The sequence below is a fragment of the Podarcis tiliguerta genome, assembly GCF_965153285.1.
Source record: "Podarcis tiliguerta genome assembly, chromosome: 11".
NCBI classification, from domain to species: Eukaryota; Metazoa; Chordata; class Lepidosauria; order Squamata; family Lacertidae; genus Podarcis; species Podarcis tiliguerta.
Genome location: NC_139544.1, coordinates 27,448,722 through 27,464,879, shown reverse-complemented (window position 1 = coordinate 27,464,879; position 16,158 = coordinate 27,448,722). Strand labels below are relative to the sequence as shown.

Sequence of the window (16,158 nt, the reverse complement as noted above, 5' to 3'; positions counted from 1 at the left end):
TGTTCTTAAACTGAGGTACCACTGTATTGTGACCAGCCAACAAAGAATACAGTTTAATATATCAATGGCAGATACACAAGACCAATGAATGTCAAGAACTGGATTTATCAGATCACATCTGGATTGAAAAGAAAAGAAATATTGCTCCTCACTTGATGTTATATGAAAAGTTAAATAATATAATACAATGAATGGAAATCATTAGGAGTGCAGCTGTTGACTAAGTGATAATTTTATAAAATGGAATATAACCAGAGGTAAATAGGAGTATGAAACACAGTATTAGTAGATGATAAAGACGCCTCAAGAATGGCATGTGGGAAGCCACTTAAACAAAATTGTATTAATTTGGAAATAATTAGTATAATTTTCATAATCAAGCTAAAATTTGGAAAACCAATAAAACTGACAAAAAAAGAAACAGGAAGCCATGGCTAATTAGCGGCTTTCTGGTTGGTTGGTTTACACTGCATGCATACAGCCCCTTTGCTCTTCCATTTGCAGTGTGAGCAAATGTTCATCTCAGTTTATTAAACCAAGATATGCTGAATGTGGGCATTGCCTTTCAGCATCAGAGAGCTTTCGAACTAGACACTTTAGGAAGTCTCCTCTCCTCCTGTTGTGTTTGTGCTAAGCAACACTCCAGGGGTTAGAGGCTAGGACAAAAGAACCAAGTTTATACAAATATATTGTTGATCCTACCACAACATGAGCGTCATCCTGCTCTTGCACAACTCTGTGTCATCACTAATCATTGGTTTTAAGACCCAGCAGCAAGCACTACTTCTCATTTATCTTAAAGTAATCTGAGGGCACAAGACTGATGAACCTACATCCCTAATCACTATATTGGTTTGAACCAGAGAATGGGAGTAAACACTGCGGATCAGTTCATGATTGATATGTAAAGAATTCTCCTAAAATAATCCAATACTAGTTTAAGCCTTGCCAAGGAAAGGAAAGATCCATCGCTTCCCAAAATAAAAAGATGTGACGGGGTTTACAAAATAGAACCAGCCTCTGCCAAGTCTGCAGGACAGGAATGATCACAATTGTGGAACATTTCCCAAAAGTTCTTCTCTATAAGGCCTCCATGGAGGGATTTGGAACATGCAAGGTACAGTCAAAAGTTCTTATAGAACTTAACATTATAGCCATACCATGGGGAACAGATGTAACGTGCGTCCAACAATACTAATCCAAATCATGAGGCATACTTGGATGAAGGTTAAAGCTACATTAACATCAGAGGAAGATGGAAAGCAAGTTTTACCTGATATTCTTTTGATCCTGGAGAAACCAGCTTACGCTGTGCATCTAGTTTCATAAACCTTCTAGTAACACTCTCCATCCTTGCATGTAAGGTTCTATATTCATCATATTCTGCGTTGAAGTCATCCTTGTAACTTTGTCGTTGTTCATAAGAGATAATAGCTATGTATTTTCTTTTTTTTAAAAAAGAAGAAATAAAATAAACAAGATTTAAAATTCATGGTATTGTAATTTTTTTAAAGGTTACCATAATTCACTTCTCCTTAAAAACTTATTAAGAGGTATAAATTACTTAATTCCCCCTTCACTGTCATGGTGATCTAACCACCTTTTAACTAGTCAGAATTTAGTTTCTGCAATCTCCAGGTTACCGGTTATTTTGTTCAAAAAAATGTTCACAATGACATGCATTTTTTACATAGGAACCAAGAATATTAAAATCAAACACTGCTGGTTTTTAAAATTCTTCTGTGAATCTGATTATAGTTTATATTTCCTACAATTAATACAACTGAAGGACCTTTTAAATATCAGGCAAAATCTCATGACTTGGGTGGACTAAAGAAGTTAATAAAAAGCCCAGGTGGCTAAGACTTAAGAAATGGTTACAGTACTGTATCAACTACGATTGTGTGGGAGGAAAGATAAACAGCTTCCACCTCACTGAAGATGTTTTAGTGGAAATACATTTTATGCAATCAAATTAATTGCTGCCTATTGCTACAGATCTCCAAGCCTCCCTCTCTGCTGGGTTAGGGGAATTAGAAGGAACAATATTATAGATTGTCTCCTTTCTGTTCTTGCATTGTCCTACGTTATACCCTTCACTTTATCATTATTCACCTTTTCATTGCTCTGACCATGCAACAGCCCTCTTTAATTCCCTAAACTGGCTTCCTGTTTGCTCCTAGATCATGCACAAGATTCTTATCCGTACCTTCGCAACCCTCTGTGGCCTTTGCCTTTCCATATTCAGTTCTTGTATCTTGACACAACCCTAACTATAGCTATTACTCATACAGCTCCACCCTCCTCAACTATCTGAAGGTCTTCTCCTACCTGAAATAACTTCACTCTTTGCTGCCCCTTCTACCCAAAACTGTCTTCCTGAACACCTCCATGTTGTTTACTCTCTTCAAGTACTTCCTCAAAACCCGCTTTTGCCATGTTATGAAGCGTCTGGGACAACCCCCAGTCCCGATAGCAGATTGTAACTAAACCCAAGTACATTTATGAGAAATAATGGTACATTCTACTTCTATTTACTACTGCCTCCATCATTCTCCACTTCCTTTATTTCCCTTGTGCCTATTTTTAGACTGCAGGTGCTTAAAGACCCGTTTTCTCTCTTTTTGTAAAACGCCATGTACATAGGCAGCACTGTAGATTAAAAAAAAACATTATTCCACTGGCCTTGCAACCCTTTATCTGTTTTCTGCATGACTGCTAACAAACAGTGCCTTTGGGAGAGAAATTGCTAGCCACACCGTCAAGTGAGTTTCTACAGGAATGCAAGACACCATCGTCTCAGATTTTTCTGCACAAAAGGAGTGTGTGTTGCCCAAGTAGAACAAAACAGGGCTCTGTGCCAGTTACAGCTGATACGCGATAGACATGTGCAGGCAGCGTGATTCCAGGGACAAGGGTCATGTGAACATGATTGGAGTCATTGCACTCTCACCGCCGTGTTGTACAGTAGCACTACTGGGCAAGGTTGTGTCAGCATTTCGATTCACAACATTCAAAAGCACACACTGCTCTTTTTTTTCTTTTTCTTTTTACACCAAGGGTTATTAGGTTTACTGCATGTATTTAAATCCCCAGTACAGATGTTTTTTTTAAAAAAAAAATCTTGTTAGAGAATGAGAAGTAAATCTCTTTCCAACACATAGGGGTGTTGGAAAAGCATTTCAAGTAACTCATAAAAATGTGCATTTCATTTTCTTTGTCTCAAGAAACAATTACAAACAGGACATACTGAAAATCAGCAACCAGATGTTTGAAAATAGTTACTTTTCAGCAGGATTTCTACAATAGCACTAACTAGTTAATAATTAGCTAATAGCTAAATCTGTGACTGCTGCAAACTGGACATCTACCAAGAGGAGATGTTATGTCTGAACAGTGCAAAGTTCTAGTTGTAGAAATGTTTACACCCCAAGCAGGCTGCAGTCCCACACCACTGGCACGGCTGAGAGGCCAGCTCCACCAGATGTTTCAGCTTCCTCCACTATCACCTGACAGCAGCTATTCCATCAGCTTGCAGGAAAGAGCAAGACTTAAGCAGAAGAAGAGCAACTATTGGCTCCTCCTCTCCTTGAACCATTTCTCTCTCAGCTGGTCATTAGAAAAACTTAACTGAGAACTAATGCCCAACTCCCCCTCCCCTTCCTTCATCCTAATCTCTTTTTCTTTTGTGTCTCTTTTTAAGCCTGAGGGCAGAGACTGTCTTATCACTGGTCTTTGTGAGGCACTCTGGGAGCCTTTTCAGATGAACAGCTGGGTGGGAATGCTTTTAAAAAAATAAGTGAGCTTAGTTGATTGGACAATATTTTTGTTTTTTACTTCCCCCACCACTATCTCATCTAGGAAGCACACACACTCCACATGACCTATTTCAACTTTTAGAAAAACAACAATGATTTTGAAGCACAGACATATTCTGGGGAAGAGGAGCAGAGACTGTTTTTATTATAAACAGTCATAACCCAGTCTGCATTGCAATGGCTTTTTCAAAACAGGTGTAGCCTGCTAGGCCACAGGAATATTCATGCAGCCATACATTCATGTTGTTTTGATGCCCATTTGTTTCCTTGACTGCAGTGGCTTTTGTGTCCCATTATTCTTTTTCACTCCCTTTTGCTTTCGATGCCATTTATCAAGGGTGACCCACACGATTTTGTTTGCATCTGCGCCACAAAATTGAAAGGCATACCAGTGTGCCGTTGTCAACAAAATCACATGGGCTGCCATGGCCAAATTAAAAGGCGAAAAGGGAAAGGAGAAAAAATGGTGTTTATAATCAGCCGCTGCCAAGGGAACAAAATGGATGCAGAACATACCAAACAAAAAACCCCAAACCAATAAATTCAGAAATAGTGTCAGACATCACTGAAAATATGAAGTGCTTTTCAACAGAAAGCTATAAAGTGATAGGTAAAGGTAAAGGTAAAGGGACCCCTGACCATTAGGTCCAGTTGTGACCGACTCTGGGGTTGCGGCGCTCATCTCGCTTTATTGGCCGAGGGAGCCGGCGTACAGCTTCCGGGTCAACCCTAACATATTTATCTACTTGCACTTTGACGTGCTTTCAAACTGCTAGGTTGGCAGGAGCAGGGACCAGACAACAGGAGCTCACCCTGTTGCGGGGATTCGAACCGCCGACCTTCTGATTGGCAAGTACTAGGCTCTGTGGTTCAACCCACAGCGCCACCCGCATCCCTGATGAAGTGATACTATAATGCAAAATACAAAGCTGTGAAGGAGCAGACATGACTCACTGAGTGGGGTGGAGCCACAGCAACAGCCTCTAGGAAGAAGCATCACTATTGCTTACGAGGGGTGAAATGGCGGTGAGGTTGCGGTTCTGTGCGCACCCCTTTGGGAATGCGAATTAGCTCTACCAGCCCCAACCTTGCCACCGCCTCCCCACTCCCAGTAAGTGGAAGTGGCCCTGCTGTCGGGAGGCTCCTGCTGCTGCTGGGCTCCATAAGATAAGCTGCTCCTGTCAAGGAGTTGCTTAGGATTGTTCTCTATTACTACTTTTAAATGTGTAAGTACACTTACTTTGCAAGCTTCTCTGAGTGTAGGAAAAGCAGCATACAAATGCCATGAATTAATTAAGTCAAACCTTTGCTCTATCACTGTGACAGTTGATGCTAAAGCCAAGATACATACATAGAAGGGAGCGAACTGCATAGGAGCTGGCTTAGACTACTTCGCGAGATCCGAATCATATGTGGTTCAGGACCCCTTTAATGTTAACTCTTACCATTTGCCTGAGCTTTCCCCTGTGCAGGTTGCTGAGAGTCATTTGACTCCAAACTTCTGGGAACAATTTGAATTCAGCCAGCTATCTCATCTAAGAGAGTTACTCTTTTAACAGATTACACTTTCTGGAAGGATGAACGGGCAGATCTCAATACCAGGAATCAAGATGGCAGACAAGCTATCCAAAGAACACAGGTACTTTTGACTATTTTATTCTTATGAAAAAGCCAGAGGTGAGGTAAACATGAACTTTATTCACAACCACTCCTCAAGATGGCATATCAACTAAGAGACTTTTCTCTTCAGCATGGGAATCGGAGGGAAAGTCATGGCAGAGCTGCAATAACGCAAGTCTACTTGAAATAGACTTGAAATGGGACGCAGGTGGCACTGTGGTCTAAACTACAGAGCCTAGGGCTTGCCGATCAGAAGGTCGGCGGTTCAAATCCCCACGATGGGGTGAGATCCCTTTGCTCGGTCCCTGCTCCTGCCAACCTAGCATTTCAAAAAGATGTCAAAATGCAAGTAGATAAATAGGTACCGCTCCAGCAGGAAGGTAAACAGCATTTCCGTGCGCTGCTCTGGTTCGCCAGAAGCAGCTTAGTCATGCTGGCCACAAGACCCAGAAGCTGTCTGCGGACAAGACGCCTGTTCCCTTGGCCAGTAAAGCGAGATGAGCGCCACAACCCTAGTCGTCTGCAACTGGACTTAACAGTCAGGGGTCCCTTTACCTTACTTGAAATCTTACACAGAGCAACATTTCCTGACAGCTTTCCCCTCTTTACTTAGTAACTTTCTTAGTTACTAAGTGCTTTTTCACTTTGAGGGAGCACTGCATAAATTGTTTCCTGCCACTCTATCCACTTTCGCCAGCATTATCCTACTTACACAAAGTAGTCCGGTAGTTCACTTGTTGACAAAGGATCTGTGGTGGAAGCGCAAGTCTCTTCAACACCTATAAAGAAATACAAGTTTACACACTTTGATAAGAGATTGTTCCCAAACCAAACTGGATTTGACTTTCAAGTGCCTACACAGAGGGTTCCTTTCAAGGCATTAGCTTTAAGAGACAATTAAGAGCAAACCACCCTATTGAATATTTATAATAGTAGTTGCATGACAAATTCTCAATCAGCCAACGGCAGGAACTTAAAATGCAAAAGAAACTTTGGTCTCTGTACAATAAAAGCAGTCCAGTCTTAACCTAAGGTCAGCCTTCTATTATTTCAAGACAAGTTGTGGCATCTGCACAGCAATTCAAGAATTTCTGTGGCAGATGTCGGTGGACAAAAGGAGATGGGAGTTTTACATCAACATCCAGCTTTCACTAGGGCACAATAAACAACAATGGAGTGGAATGCCAAAGTGCTTTTCTTTCTGCTAATTCTTCCCCTTCACACAAAGTTATGAATATGCAAAGATAATCAAATAATTTACTATAAAATAAGATGACAAGCAATTACTGGGTTGAATCTATCTGTCATCAGAATGGCAGGGTTAAAAATAATTGCTTGGATGTAAAGAATTTCTTGTATGAACAGAAGGCACTTGCACTTACATGTGAGGCAATATATATATAGATTTCTTAAAATGCTGCCAAACACACACAATCAAATATAGTGGCAGGTTAATGTATTTCATATCAATATATAATCCAATTTAACACATTAGAAAAGGAAAAACTTATTTCGTATTCCTAAAAATATAATTTTAAAATGTGTGTTTCTTAAGCTGCACTTAGTCTGATAAAGAAGACCAAGAATCTGTGATAGTACCCTGTGCAGTACCCTGTGCGACCAAGCAACTAAACAAAGACAATTCATATTGTCCCAGGCCCTGACTAGGACAACCAAGTCATGAGCCTCAGTGAATTGGAAATCTATTGTATCTAGTCAGCAATAATATTTAAACAGGAATTTGTTCAAATATGTAGTCAACTTTTTATTTAACTTCACAAAATAGCTTTAATAGTTCACAACTAAATTTGGTTCTACAAAGTGTGTCAGAGGTCCTTTAGAAAAAGTTACAAATCACAGTGCCATTGCTGATATTCAATAACTTTTTTTAAAAATAGCAGCTACATTTCCTCCCTGTCTGGGTTTTTTTTAACCACAGCATCTTTGTATCCTTTCTAAAATAGGGAAGGCAACAGATAGGTGGTCAACTTTCAGGATAACAACTCAAGTTCACTACAACTGTTGGGGGAAGCCTGGAACTCTGTATCTAAATACTGTGTCTTGAGACAATGTCAAATCTAACAGTTGAGAAATTGAAAGAATGGTATGAATAATTATTTCTAGCTATTTACTAATGGAATGCCTATGTACTTTAATAATGTGCAACAATAACTTAATCATGCCACAGCCATCAGTCATGTTTGTATTTTTCGCTATCTGAAAAGTTATGAGATGTGGTTCTTGAATTGGGCCACAAGTGTGGTCACAGTAGTCAATATAACAAACTTGTGCCTTTCGGCTGTTTATGCATAGCTCCAGCCTATATCATATGGGGAGTGGGGGCTTGTCACCTTGACTCTCTGCTCTTGAGACACTTCGAAGTACAAAGCAAACCCTAGCCCTATTCTTCAGTTGCAAGCATGCTGGGGCTTATCTCTAAGTATTGTGATTTCAGCAACACCCCACTAGACCTTCTCAAAGCTCAATTCTGAGGTGAGACAGTGCCCTGGTGACTGTAAGTTTGCGGCTGATAATCAAGGCCAGCCAAAATTTGTAGACTGCTGCATACTGGGTTCATTACTGTCAATGATTTAAATATTATTCCTGTCCCACCCATTAGATTAAATCAATACAAAGGAAATCTGTGGGGCAGGTTAGAATAAAGGATGGTCAAGAGTACATTCCCACAGCTTTTTGCAGCTGTTACTTCTCTCCAGCCCTGAAACTGTGTATATGCAAGTTAATAAAGAGAAAAACAACCTTACAAGAACAGGCGTACAAATAGATACTTCAGCTGATTAGAGAAATTGTTCGGAGGCAAGATATATACACCGTATAAAGCTTTCATTCATGTGGCTCTGAATATGCATTGGTCGTTGGCAACCGATTTCAAGTTCAGGCAAAAGGAAAGAGACAGGGAATTTCCATGTATTAAATTTGCATGGGTTTAACTGCTTATGGGCTGGCCCCATCCTGCACTAATAACAGGAATGCCTGCATCCTGGAGACAAGGGAGGGGTTGGCATGGGAGGTAACCACTTCATTCAACTATCCCTTGTCTACCTGTATGCAGGTATTACTGTATGCAGGTATTACCGTGGACAAATAACTCCCATGCTTCAGTGCTAATGTAATTATAGGGCATAGGTGCCTTGGTCGTCCAAAGTGAAAAGCAATGACAATACCTTCAATCAATTTCAGGCTGGAGTTCTTCAGTTTGACAATTTCCTTCTTTTCACAGTCTCTCTCCTTCTCTGCAGCATTCCCAGTGTTGTGGTCTTTGATTTGGTCCTTCTCCTTATGCTTCTTTGACTTCTTCTTGGATTTTTTGTGCAACGCTGAGTGTTTCTCATCCGTAGACTTTGGGCACACTGACAGATCTTCAGCAGGTGCTGGGATTTCCAGCGGAGTCCTAGAAGTATATTTCTGATGCTGGTCCCCATAAATGCTGCCATTCTGACTCAAAGTGTCAACAGGCAGGTCTTGAGTCCCCCGGCCTTCAGGAGTGCTGGGGGAATTGGAGTTAGAATTCACAGTCCGAGGAGGATTTGAAACAGGAAGGCAAGTTGGAGGAAGTGGCAGAGCAGCTGGTGTTGCAGCAACTGCAGGGGGAGGGGGAGGCTGAGAAGCTTCAGCATTCTTTTCACCAGAAGCAGTCAAGTGACCATTTAGTGTTGGTTGAACTCTATTGGTAAGATGAGATATCCTTGGTTTCTTGCTCATTAAAGGATCAATAAAATCAGAATCCAAAAGCCGTTTCTGCAATAAAATGAGGCACACAAACAGCACTGTTATTTTTGCAGTTATTAAGAAATGACAATTAGAAATAGTTATATAGCAAATATAGAAGATAAAGGAACACTATTTCAAGCTTTAGAAGAAGAGTTGTGTGAGCAGAAGGGAGCTCCTGCAATGGATTTTATTTATGGTGCCATGGGAATTCTCTGTTGGACGTTGATAAGATCTTAAGAAAACCAAATAATTCACACTGTGATAATTTAGATATTAAAGGAACAATGTTTGTACTTAACATGTCAACTGGTGCTAAATATTTTCTGAAACCACTAAACACACTTTCCTTGTCCTAATTTCTTGTGTCCACATGCAGCCATGGCCCAAAATATTTTGCTGCCTGAAGCAAAGCATCAAATTGTGACTCCTTACCATGAAAGAATCAACTTTTTAAGTTTTGCTACACTCTTCAGACAGTTTTTTTAAAAAACACAGAGTGAATATATGCCCAAGAGCACGCATGCACACACCCAAGCTAGATGCTACTTTGCCAAATCAGCACTTTCCCGGGGAGACAAGAAGCCACATTTTGAAACTGAAAAGCTTAAAATGCGCTTTGGTGGCATGGGGCTGCCAAACTGGAAAGGCAACTAATGCCAGGTGTATGTGTGCTCAAGCAGTCAAGTGGGTTGTGTCCAATGACTCATATCTGTGAGGACATGGACTGTTTCAGTACAGTGCAGGAAATCTTACCAGAAGGGCTCAGCACCAATCTACACAACAGATTTAAATTAGATGTGAGTCAGAGAGAGTGCACAGAAGAGACAGAAACCAGCAGACCAAAAGCAAGCACAAAAAGTCATTCTTCCTCCTTAAGGCAGATTAGAACTGCTCCTGATTCTTTTTCTCTTGGAACCCTTATTATGAATTTTAAGCCACTCTATAAGTGCAATATTTTCAACTTTGGAAGACTGTTGTAATTCCCTCTCCAAAACAGGTGTTACCATAATATAGATATCTATAGAAATACTCAGAGAAAGAGAAGCTGCCTTATATCAAACTGGAACACTCAACCTTCTAGTTCAGTGTTGTCCATAGTGGCTAGTATAGCAGCCAGAGGTGTAGCGTGGTGGGTGCCGTGGCCCCGGGTGCAATTTTGAAAGGGCACAAACAGGCGCCCCACAGCAGGCTCCTTCATCAGACCCTGGCTCCGTGCCAGAAGAAGCTATGCCTTGGCATCAACACTTGTGCCTGTTGCAGTTCCACCCCCTGGGTCAGGCCTGACCTGGGGGGAAGGAGAGCAGGCAAGTGGGTGGAAGAGCTGCTGCCCACCCTCCAAGGCACACCTTGCGCCTGGCAGCAGCAGCTCTGCCACTGGGTCACTTCTGGAGAGCGGCTGCCACCCACCCTCCTTGGCTGCGAGGTGCCTTCTGCCTGGCAGCAGTAGTTCCACTGCCGAGTCACGTCTGACCCGGAGGCGGAGAGCAGTAGGAGAATGGGCAGGAGCTTCCCCGCCCCTCTCCAATCCTGAACTCTGTGCCCTGCCTGCCCCAGACAGCGCAGGCATACGCTCCAACACTGGGAGCAGCTCTTTCGAACTTCAGACAAGAAGATGCCAGGACTGAACCTAGGACCTTTTTGCATGCCAAGTGAGTGTGCTCTACCACTGACATGGCTCTTTCCCACTAGTCAACTGAAGCTTCCAAACATACATCAGCATTTGTCATGTGTTGCCTTATTGGATGAATCAGGGTATAAAGAGTGACAAATAAAATACCTGAGAAGGAGAAGCAGATGCAGCATCTTTTTGAGAACCCAGAGGAGATTCCAAGTGACCGGTGCTGGTGACATTCTGAGATGAATTGAGTTTTCTGTAAAGATCACCCACATTCCAGGTTACAAGGAATATCAAGTTAACGATGCTCTAGCAGTTATTATTTGCAGGAAGCAAATAGCTTTTGTTTTCAAGTCAACGTATTACAAAGAAGGGATTGAACTTACCGGGAGAGTATTAATTCCAGCGACTGTTTATCTATTTCATTGTACCCAGGCCAGTCTTTCTGAACTTCCTTATAAACATAGTCTTTCAGTGTATAAGAGTTGTCCTTTGGATTCAAATTGGCTACCTACAGATAAAGAGATAAAAATACAAACAGTATCAGCAAGTTGACAGAACCTGGTGTTCAACACATTAATCCATGAAGGCAGGTCTCCTCCACAGTGGTGCCTACTCTATAGAACGCCTTCCCCCAACTCCAATGTTTGGGAGGCACAGACTGTTGGGTTTGTCCACTGCTTCCTAAAATCCCACTTAATCAGACTTTCCCTGACTGGTAGCACTACACCCTTCCTAGTTTTATTCCTGTGATTGGGCTTCTCAGTATTATTTACTCTTGTAAATCACTTTGCAAGTGTAAATCACCATGCAAGTAGTATAGAAATATTATTAAAGAAATAAGCTACAGATAAGATTTGGGTAAGACCATGCAAGACTGATGTAAAAGCCACAACAGCTACATATAGATTTATCCCAAGAGTTTAAAGAGAATATAAATACCATGTTAAAAATAGTTTTGCTTATTCAGTGTATGTATTTGCACACAGGCCCATAGAAATGTTTTAAATACAAAACATATACATACACATGATTAAATATGGTTAAACAGACATATGATCTGATATGATGACTGAATACATCCAGATTCCATCCTAAGCACAAATTTGGTTCAAATTATCACATACCTAGGTCACACAGTATTGAAATATGTGTGAATGTATATATTCTGAAAAAGAGGTGGCCAACATTGCATTTTCCCTTCATATGTATTAACCTGTACAATTCAACATATTAGTCTAATCCTGCATTTCTCTACACCTGAACATTACCTAATTATCCTCCAAAATTGCTTTGGTTACTGAAACTACTGCAAAATAGCTGGTGTTCTTTCTTATGTTTATCCCACTTGTTTTTTAAGACATATATTTATTTCCCTCCTTATTCTTCCTAGATAACAAAAAGCAGAATTTTTAGCTAAGCCCAACTGATCTCTCAACTGGCTTAAGATTTCTACTTTCTTCCCTAAATCACTGCACCATCCATCAGAACATTCCAGATTCGTAAAACCTATGTAAACAATGGAATCTTTTCACTTTCTAGAGTCAGTGGCAGAGCATATGCCCGTGCTGCCCAGGGCGGGCGCATTCCCGAGGGGCATGGGGGTGTGTTCCTGAGGGGTGTGGAGGGTACCCTTCCAGGCACAAGATAGCTGTGCACGCACCCACCAATCCCCTTGCCGCTCGCCTGCCTTCTTCCTGCCCTCTCCCCTGCCTGCCTGCCTCCTCCAGCTGGGAGCACGGGGCAATGGCGCACTGCCCGCCCATGACTCCTGCACCTACCGCCAGCCGTCAGGGGAAGAGGAAGGGGGGAGCTGCTGCGCCACGCTCCTGGCTGGAGGAGGCAAGCAGGCAGGGGATAGGATGGGAAGGAGGCAGGCGTGCGGGAAGAGGAGAGGAAGGAACCTGCAAAGAGGCGCAGCAGCTTCCCCGATGGCTTGCGGTAGGCATGGGAGTCCCGAGTTGTGGGCAGGCGGAGCACTGAATGTCACCCCTGCTCAAGGATGGCACCCAGAGCAGTGTGCCCCCCCGCCCCCACCTTCCTCCACCAGTGTCTAGAGTGATATGAGTAAGTGCTTAAAAGATAACCGAATATGAAATTATTCCACTATTTTATGCGATCACTTTTAAACACCAATCAAGTATAGCTGTCTATCCCAGATACCTAAACAATGGCTACATTCCAAAGAAAAGATCTGCATGTGCAGAAGTGAATTGCACATGAAGCTGGAACTTTGCTATTGTTCTTGGCGCAGCAGTTTCTGAAGAAGCAAACTGCTGCTTAGCTTAAAAACCAGGTTGCCTCTCTGGCAGTGAGAGTAGGAATACAACAATGCTGCATCAGTAGGAGTTAACTTCAGATATTCTACTCAGTCAAGACTTCTGAAATATACTTCTCAGCTACCTTGTAGTTTCTGCAGAAAGAAGAGTCTACATTTTTACACACATGGAATTACTTCATCATCCCACTTTGAAGGCTTGCTAGTTTGAGCATGGCAATACCATAACCACTGAAAACAAAAACATGAGAAAGGATAGGAGAGTAAAACAAAGAATCTCACCTGTTGAAGAATAATTGCAAGGGAATTCCTGTCTTTTTGACTAACACCATCTTTGAGTAAGCGAGCAAGAAGCTCTGGTTTTTTATAGGTTTTCAGTGCCAATAAGTGAATCACTCTATCCCTATATGGCCGCTGAGAAATACTGTTGTTTGTATGCGTCTTGCGTATTGTACTTGCTGGGTTGATGGGAGTGGACCTTTTCCTCTCAGGCACTGCATCTGGAATACTTTGTGGCGCTTTCCGAATTTGTACTCTTTTACCTATATGCAAGATAAACAACCGTTTTCATTTCTCTCCACCTTAGACACAAAAGAGTTACCCAAAATTTACTTCCAAACTGACTGTTGGAGAAAACAGATTCATTGACTCAAGTTTTTATGACATACTGGGGATTTTTTTTTTTTTAAAGGATTTCCAACCGCTTTAGAGATTTGTTCCTTCTTTGTTCCGATAGCCTACATTAATATCAGTAACAATGGATGTAATTTCATTATCTTATAAATTAAGACTCAAGTAAATCCCTGCAATATATTTCCAACGGGCAAGTTTGGTCAATGTTAAGGCTATGTAATTTGTGTGAAGGGGTGATCATCAACCCATCTCTTTTTATTCTGTAAAATTTAACTGTGGCATCCTGCTAGTGAACAGACTAGGTGAGTCCAACTATGTGCTAGTTGATGAAATGGAACCATTCTCTTTTTTTTGTCGGTATTATTTTCTGCTGGTATTAAATTTTCTCTGGTGTGTGTGCATATCCTCTGCTCTCAACTGTTCTTTTTAATGAAACTAAGTCCAAGAATCACTGACTGGTACCCTTGCTATTGCGCTTTACAAATTCTAAATAAAATGGATTCAAAATTTAGTAGAAGAGATAATCTAATTTTACTAGCAGTTTCTTGGCAGCTAGAAATAAAATAATTGATCTTTTGACACCTGATAGATACTCCTCAAAGACTTTCAACTGCTTCATTTTACACTAGAAGGAGATGCTAATAAGCTATTTCTAGGAAATAAGAGTTTTCCATGTCAGTGAAACACCCAAATTCAAAGCTATGCATGGCTGAACTCACCCGGTTGCTCTGAACAAGTTTATTGTGGGATATGGTTTATTTATATACAGTTTTTAGTCCAAAGGCCCCCAAAGTGGTGAACTATATTACTACAAAAGACCGCTATGATATTGCTCACTCTAACCTATGCCACACAGAGTTACAACAGAGCACTAAAGATGATAAGCAAATATGTTTCTGGTTAATATTGCAGGATCCAATATGACTAGTTATTTCCACAGCCAGTCAACATGGTTGCTATGAAGTTTCTCTGAAGAACCCACAACTAGCATGTTTTGGTTCTGGAGCTTTGCTGTATCTTTCCAGGAAAAGAGCTTTGCATCACCACAAGCATTCAAAATTATTTGGCAAGAGCTGTGTCTTTTAAAAAAGTTCTGCAGGGCTTCATGCCTTCTGTAAATCTTGGTAACTGTGTGGAAGGAGGAGTTCTAATGAAAACCACCTGAACTCATTCCATATACACACAGATCCCAGATTTGAACAAGGGATGACGTGGTTTCAACAACAGCTACTAATGCTTCGGAATATGGCTATTTAAGAGTTCTTTGGTGTCGTGAGGAGATGACTGGCTGAGAAAGCGGGTGACAATGTTTTGTAGAACTGGATTATACTAGGAAACTCACTGCTTTGGAGGCCAACTAAAGGTAAAAGACAGAAAACTATATGGTTTTATTACTGCTTTACTAAAACCTTTGTTAGTTTTTATAGAAAATCTAACAGACTTTAACCAAACACAGGTAAAACCTATGTTATTTAAAGAAACTATTATCTTATTTCAGCCATCCTGTGATAACACTTCAGTAGGTATTCTCTCATAAATCAGGTTGTTATTTTCCTGTTTTAGAAACAGCTTCCTCCCAGTTAACATAATAGCTTCCCAGTTATTATAAAATATATTGGCAACTTGTCTAGCATTTTACTATTGCAAAAAAGACCCAAATGCTTCTCTAATTCTAATCTACTGCAAACAACAAATTCACCAGAACCAAAACATTCTTTGGAAGTTAAATGTTTACTGCTAATAGTGAATACAGATTAAATGATCTGTTTACATCATGACACAGCTTGCTTGAGAACTGCTAGAAAATTACTATTCCTCTAGGTTTCACTTGGCAAAAATATGTTTGCATGAACAAGTCTGGAGTTTTGGCATCCTTTGCCCATCTGTGAAGTGAGAATCAAAGCCATCTACCTTACAGATTGCCAAAGAAAAAAATAAAAGAAGAATAATGCAACTAGAAATTAAGAGAGCTACAAAAAAATTATTTGGCTAATTTTATAAAATTTAGCTTTTCTTCCAAAAGACGTTTAATGATTTGCCAAGAGGACAGCGCATTACAAAGATTGCCATTCTGAGCATGTACAACCCAAGTTTCTAAAGTCAATAAAGTAAAAGATAACTTGAAGCTCATATACAACATGCAGCAACTTGAATTCCTGCTACAAAACATTAAAATAGACACATAAAGAGAAAAAAAATTAAAAGAACTAATCCAAATGAATTAACTGCAGTTGATTCCTATTATCCTATGCACCTTAATCCTCACTACTGTGTTTCTTCAAACTCCTGAAGAGCTATAGAGATAAGGTAGGATAGAAAAGGACTCTTCCTTCTCTGTCCTACCTTATCTCTATGGCTCTTCAGGAAGCTGAGCCTTCCCTGGCACATTACCCAACAACCAAAGAGTATCAAATAGTATAGATTACATATGGAGTCTCTCCATTTTCCTTTACTCAGGCTAC

The 16,158-nt window shown here is 40.8% G+C and overlaps 1 protein-coding gene across 1 annotated transcript in view; it reads right to left on the bottom strand.

Annotated features, from left to right (window-relative positions):
- The window catches only part of ELL2 (elongation factor for RNA polymerase II 2), a 39,103-nt gene that overhangs the window by 5,059 nt on the left and 17,886 nt on the right, over positions 1-16,158 (bottom strand). Inside the window, exons 5-10 of the mRNA XM_083404005.1 lie at positions 13,346-13,605; positions 11,172-11,296; positions 10,948-11,041; positions 8,624-9,197; positions 6,151-6,217; positions 1,274-1,445 (exon numbers count right to left, since the gene is read on the bottom strand). Coding sequence (XP_083260131.1) covers positions 1,274-1,445; positions 6,151-6,217; positions 8,624-9,197; positions 10,948-11,041; positions 11,172-11,296; positions 13,346-13,605 — 1,292 coding nt within the window. The remainder of the gene's footprint in view (positions 1-1,273; positions 1,446-6,150; positions 6,218-8,623; positions 9,198-10,947; positions 11,042-11,171; positions 11,297-13,345; positions 13,606-16,158) is intronic.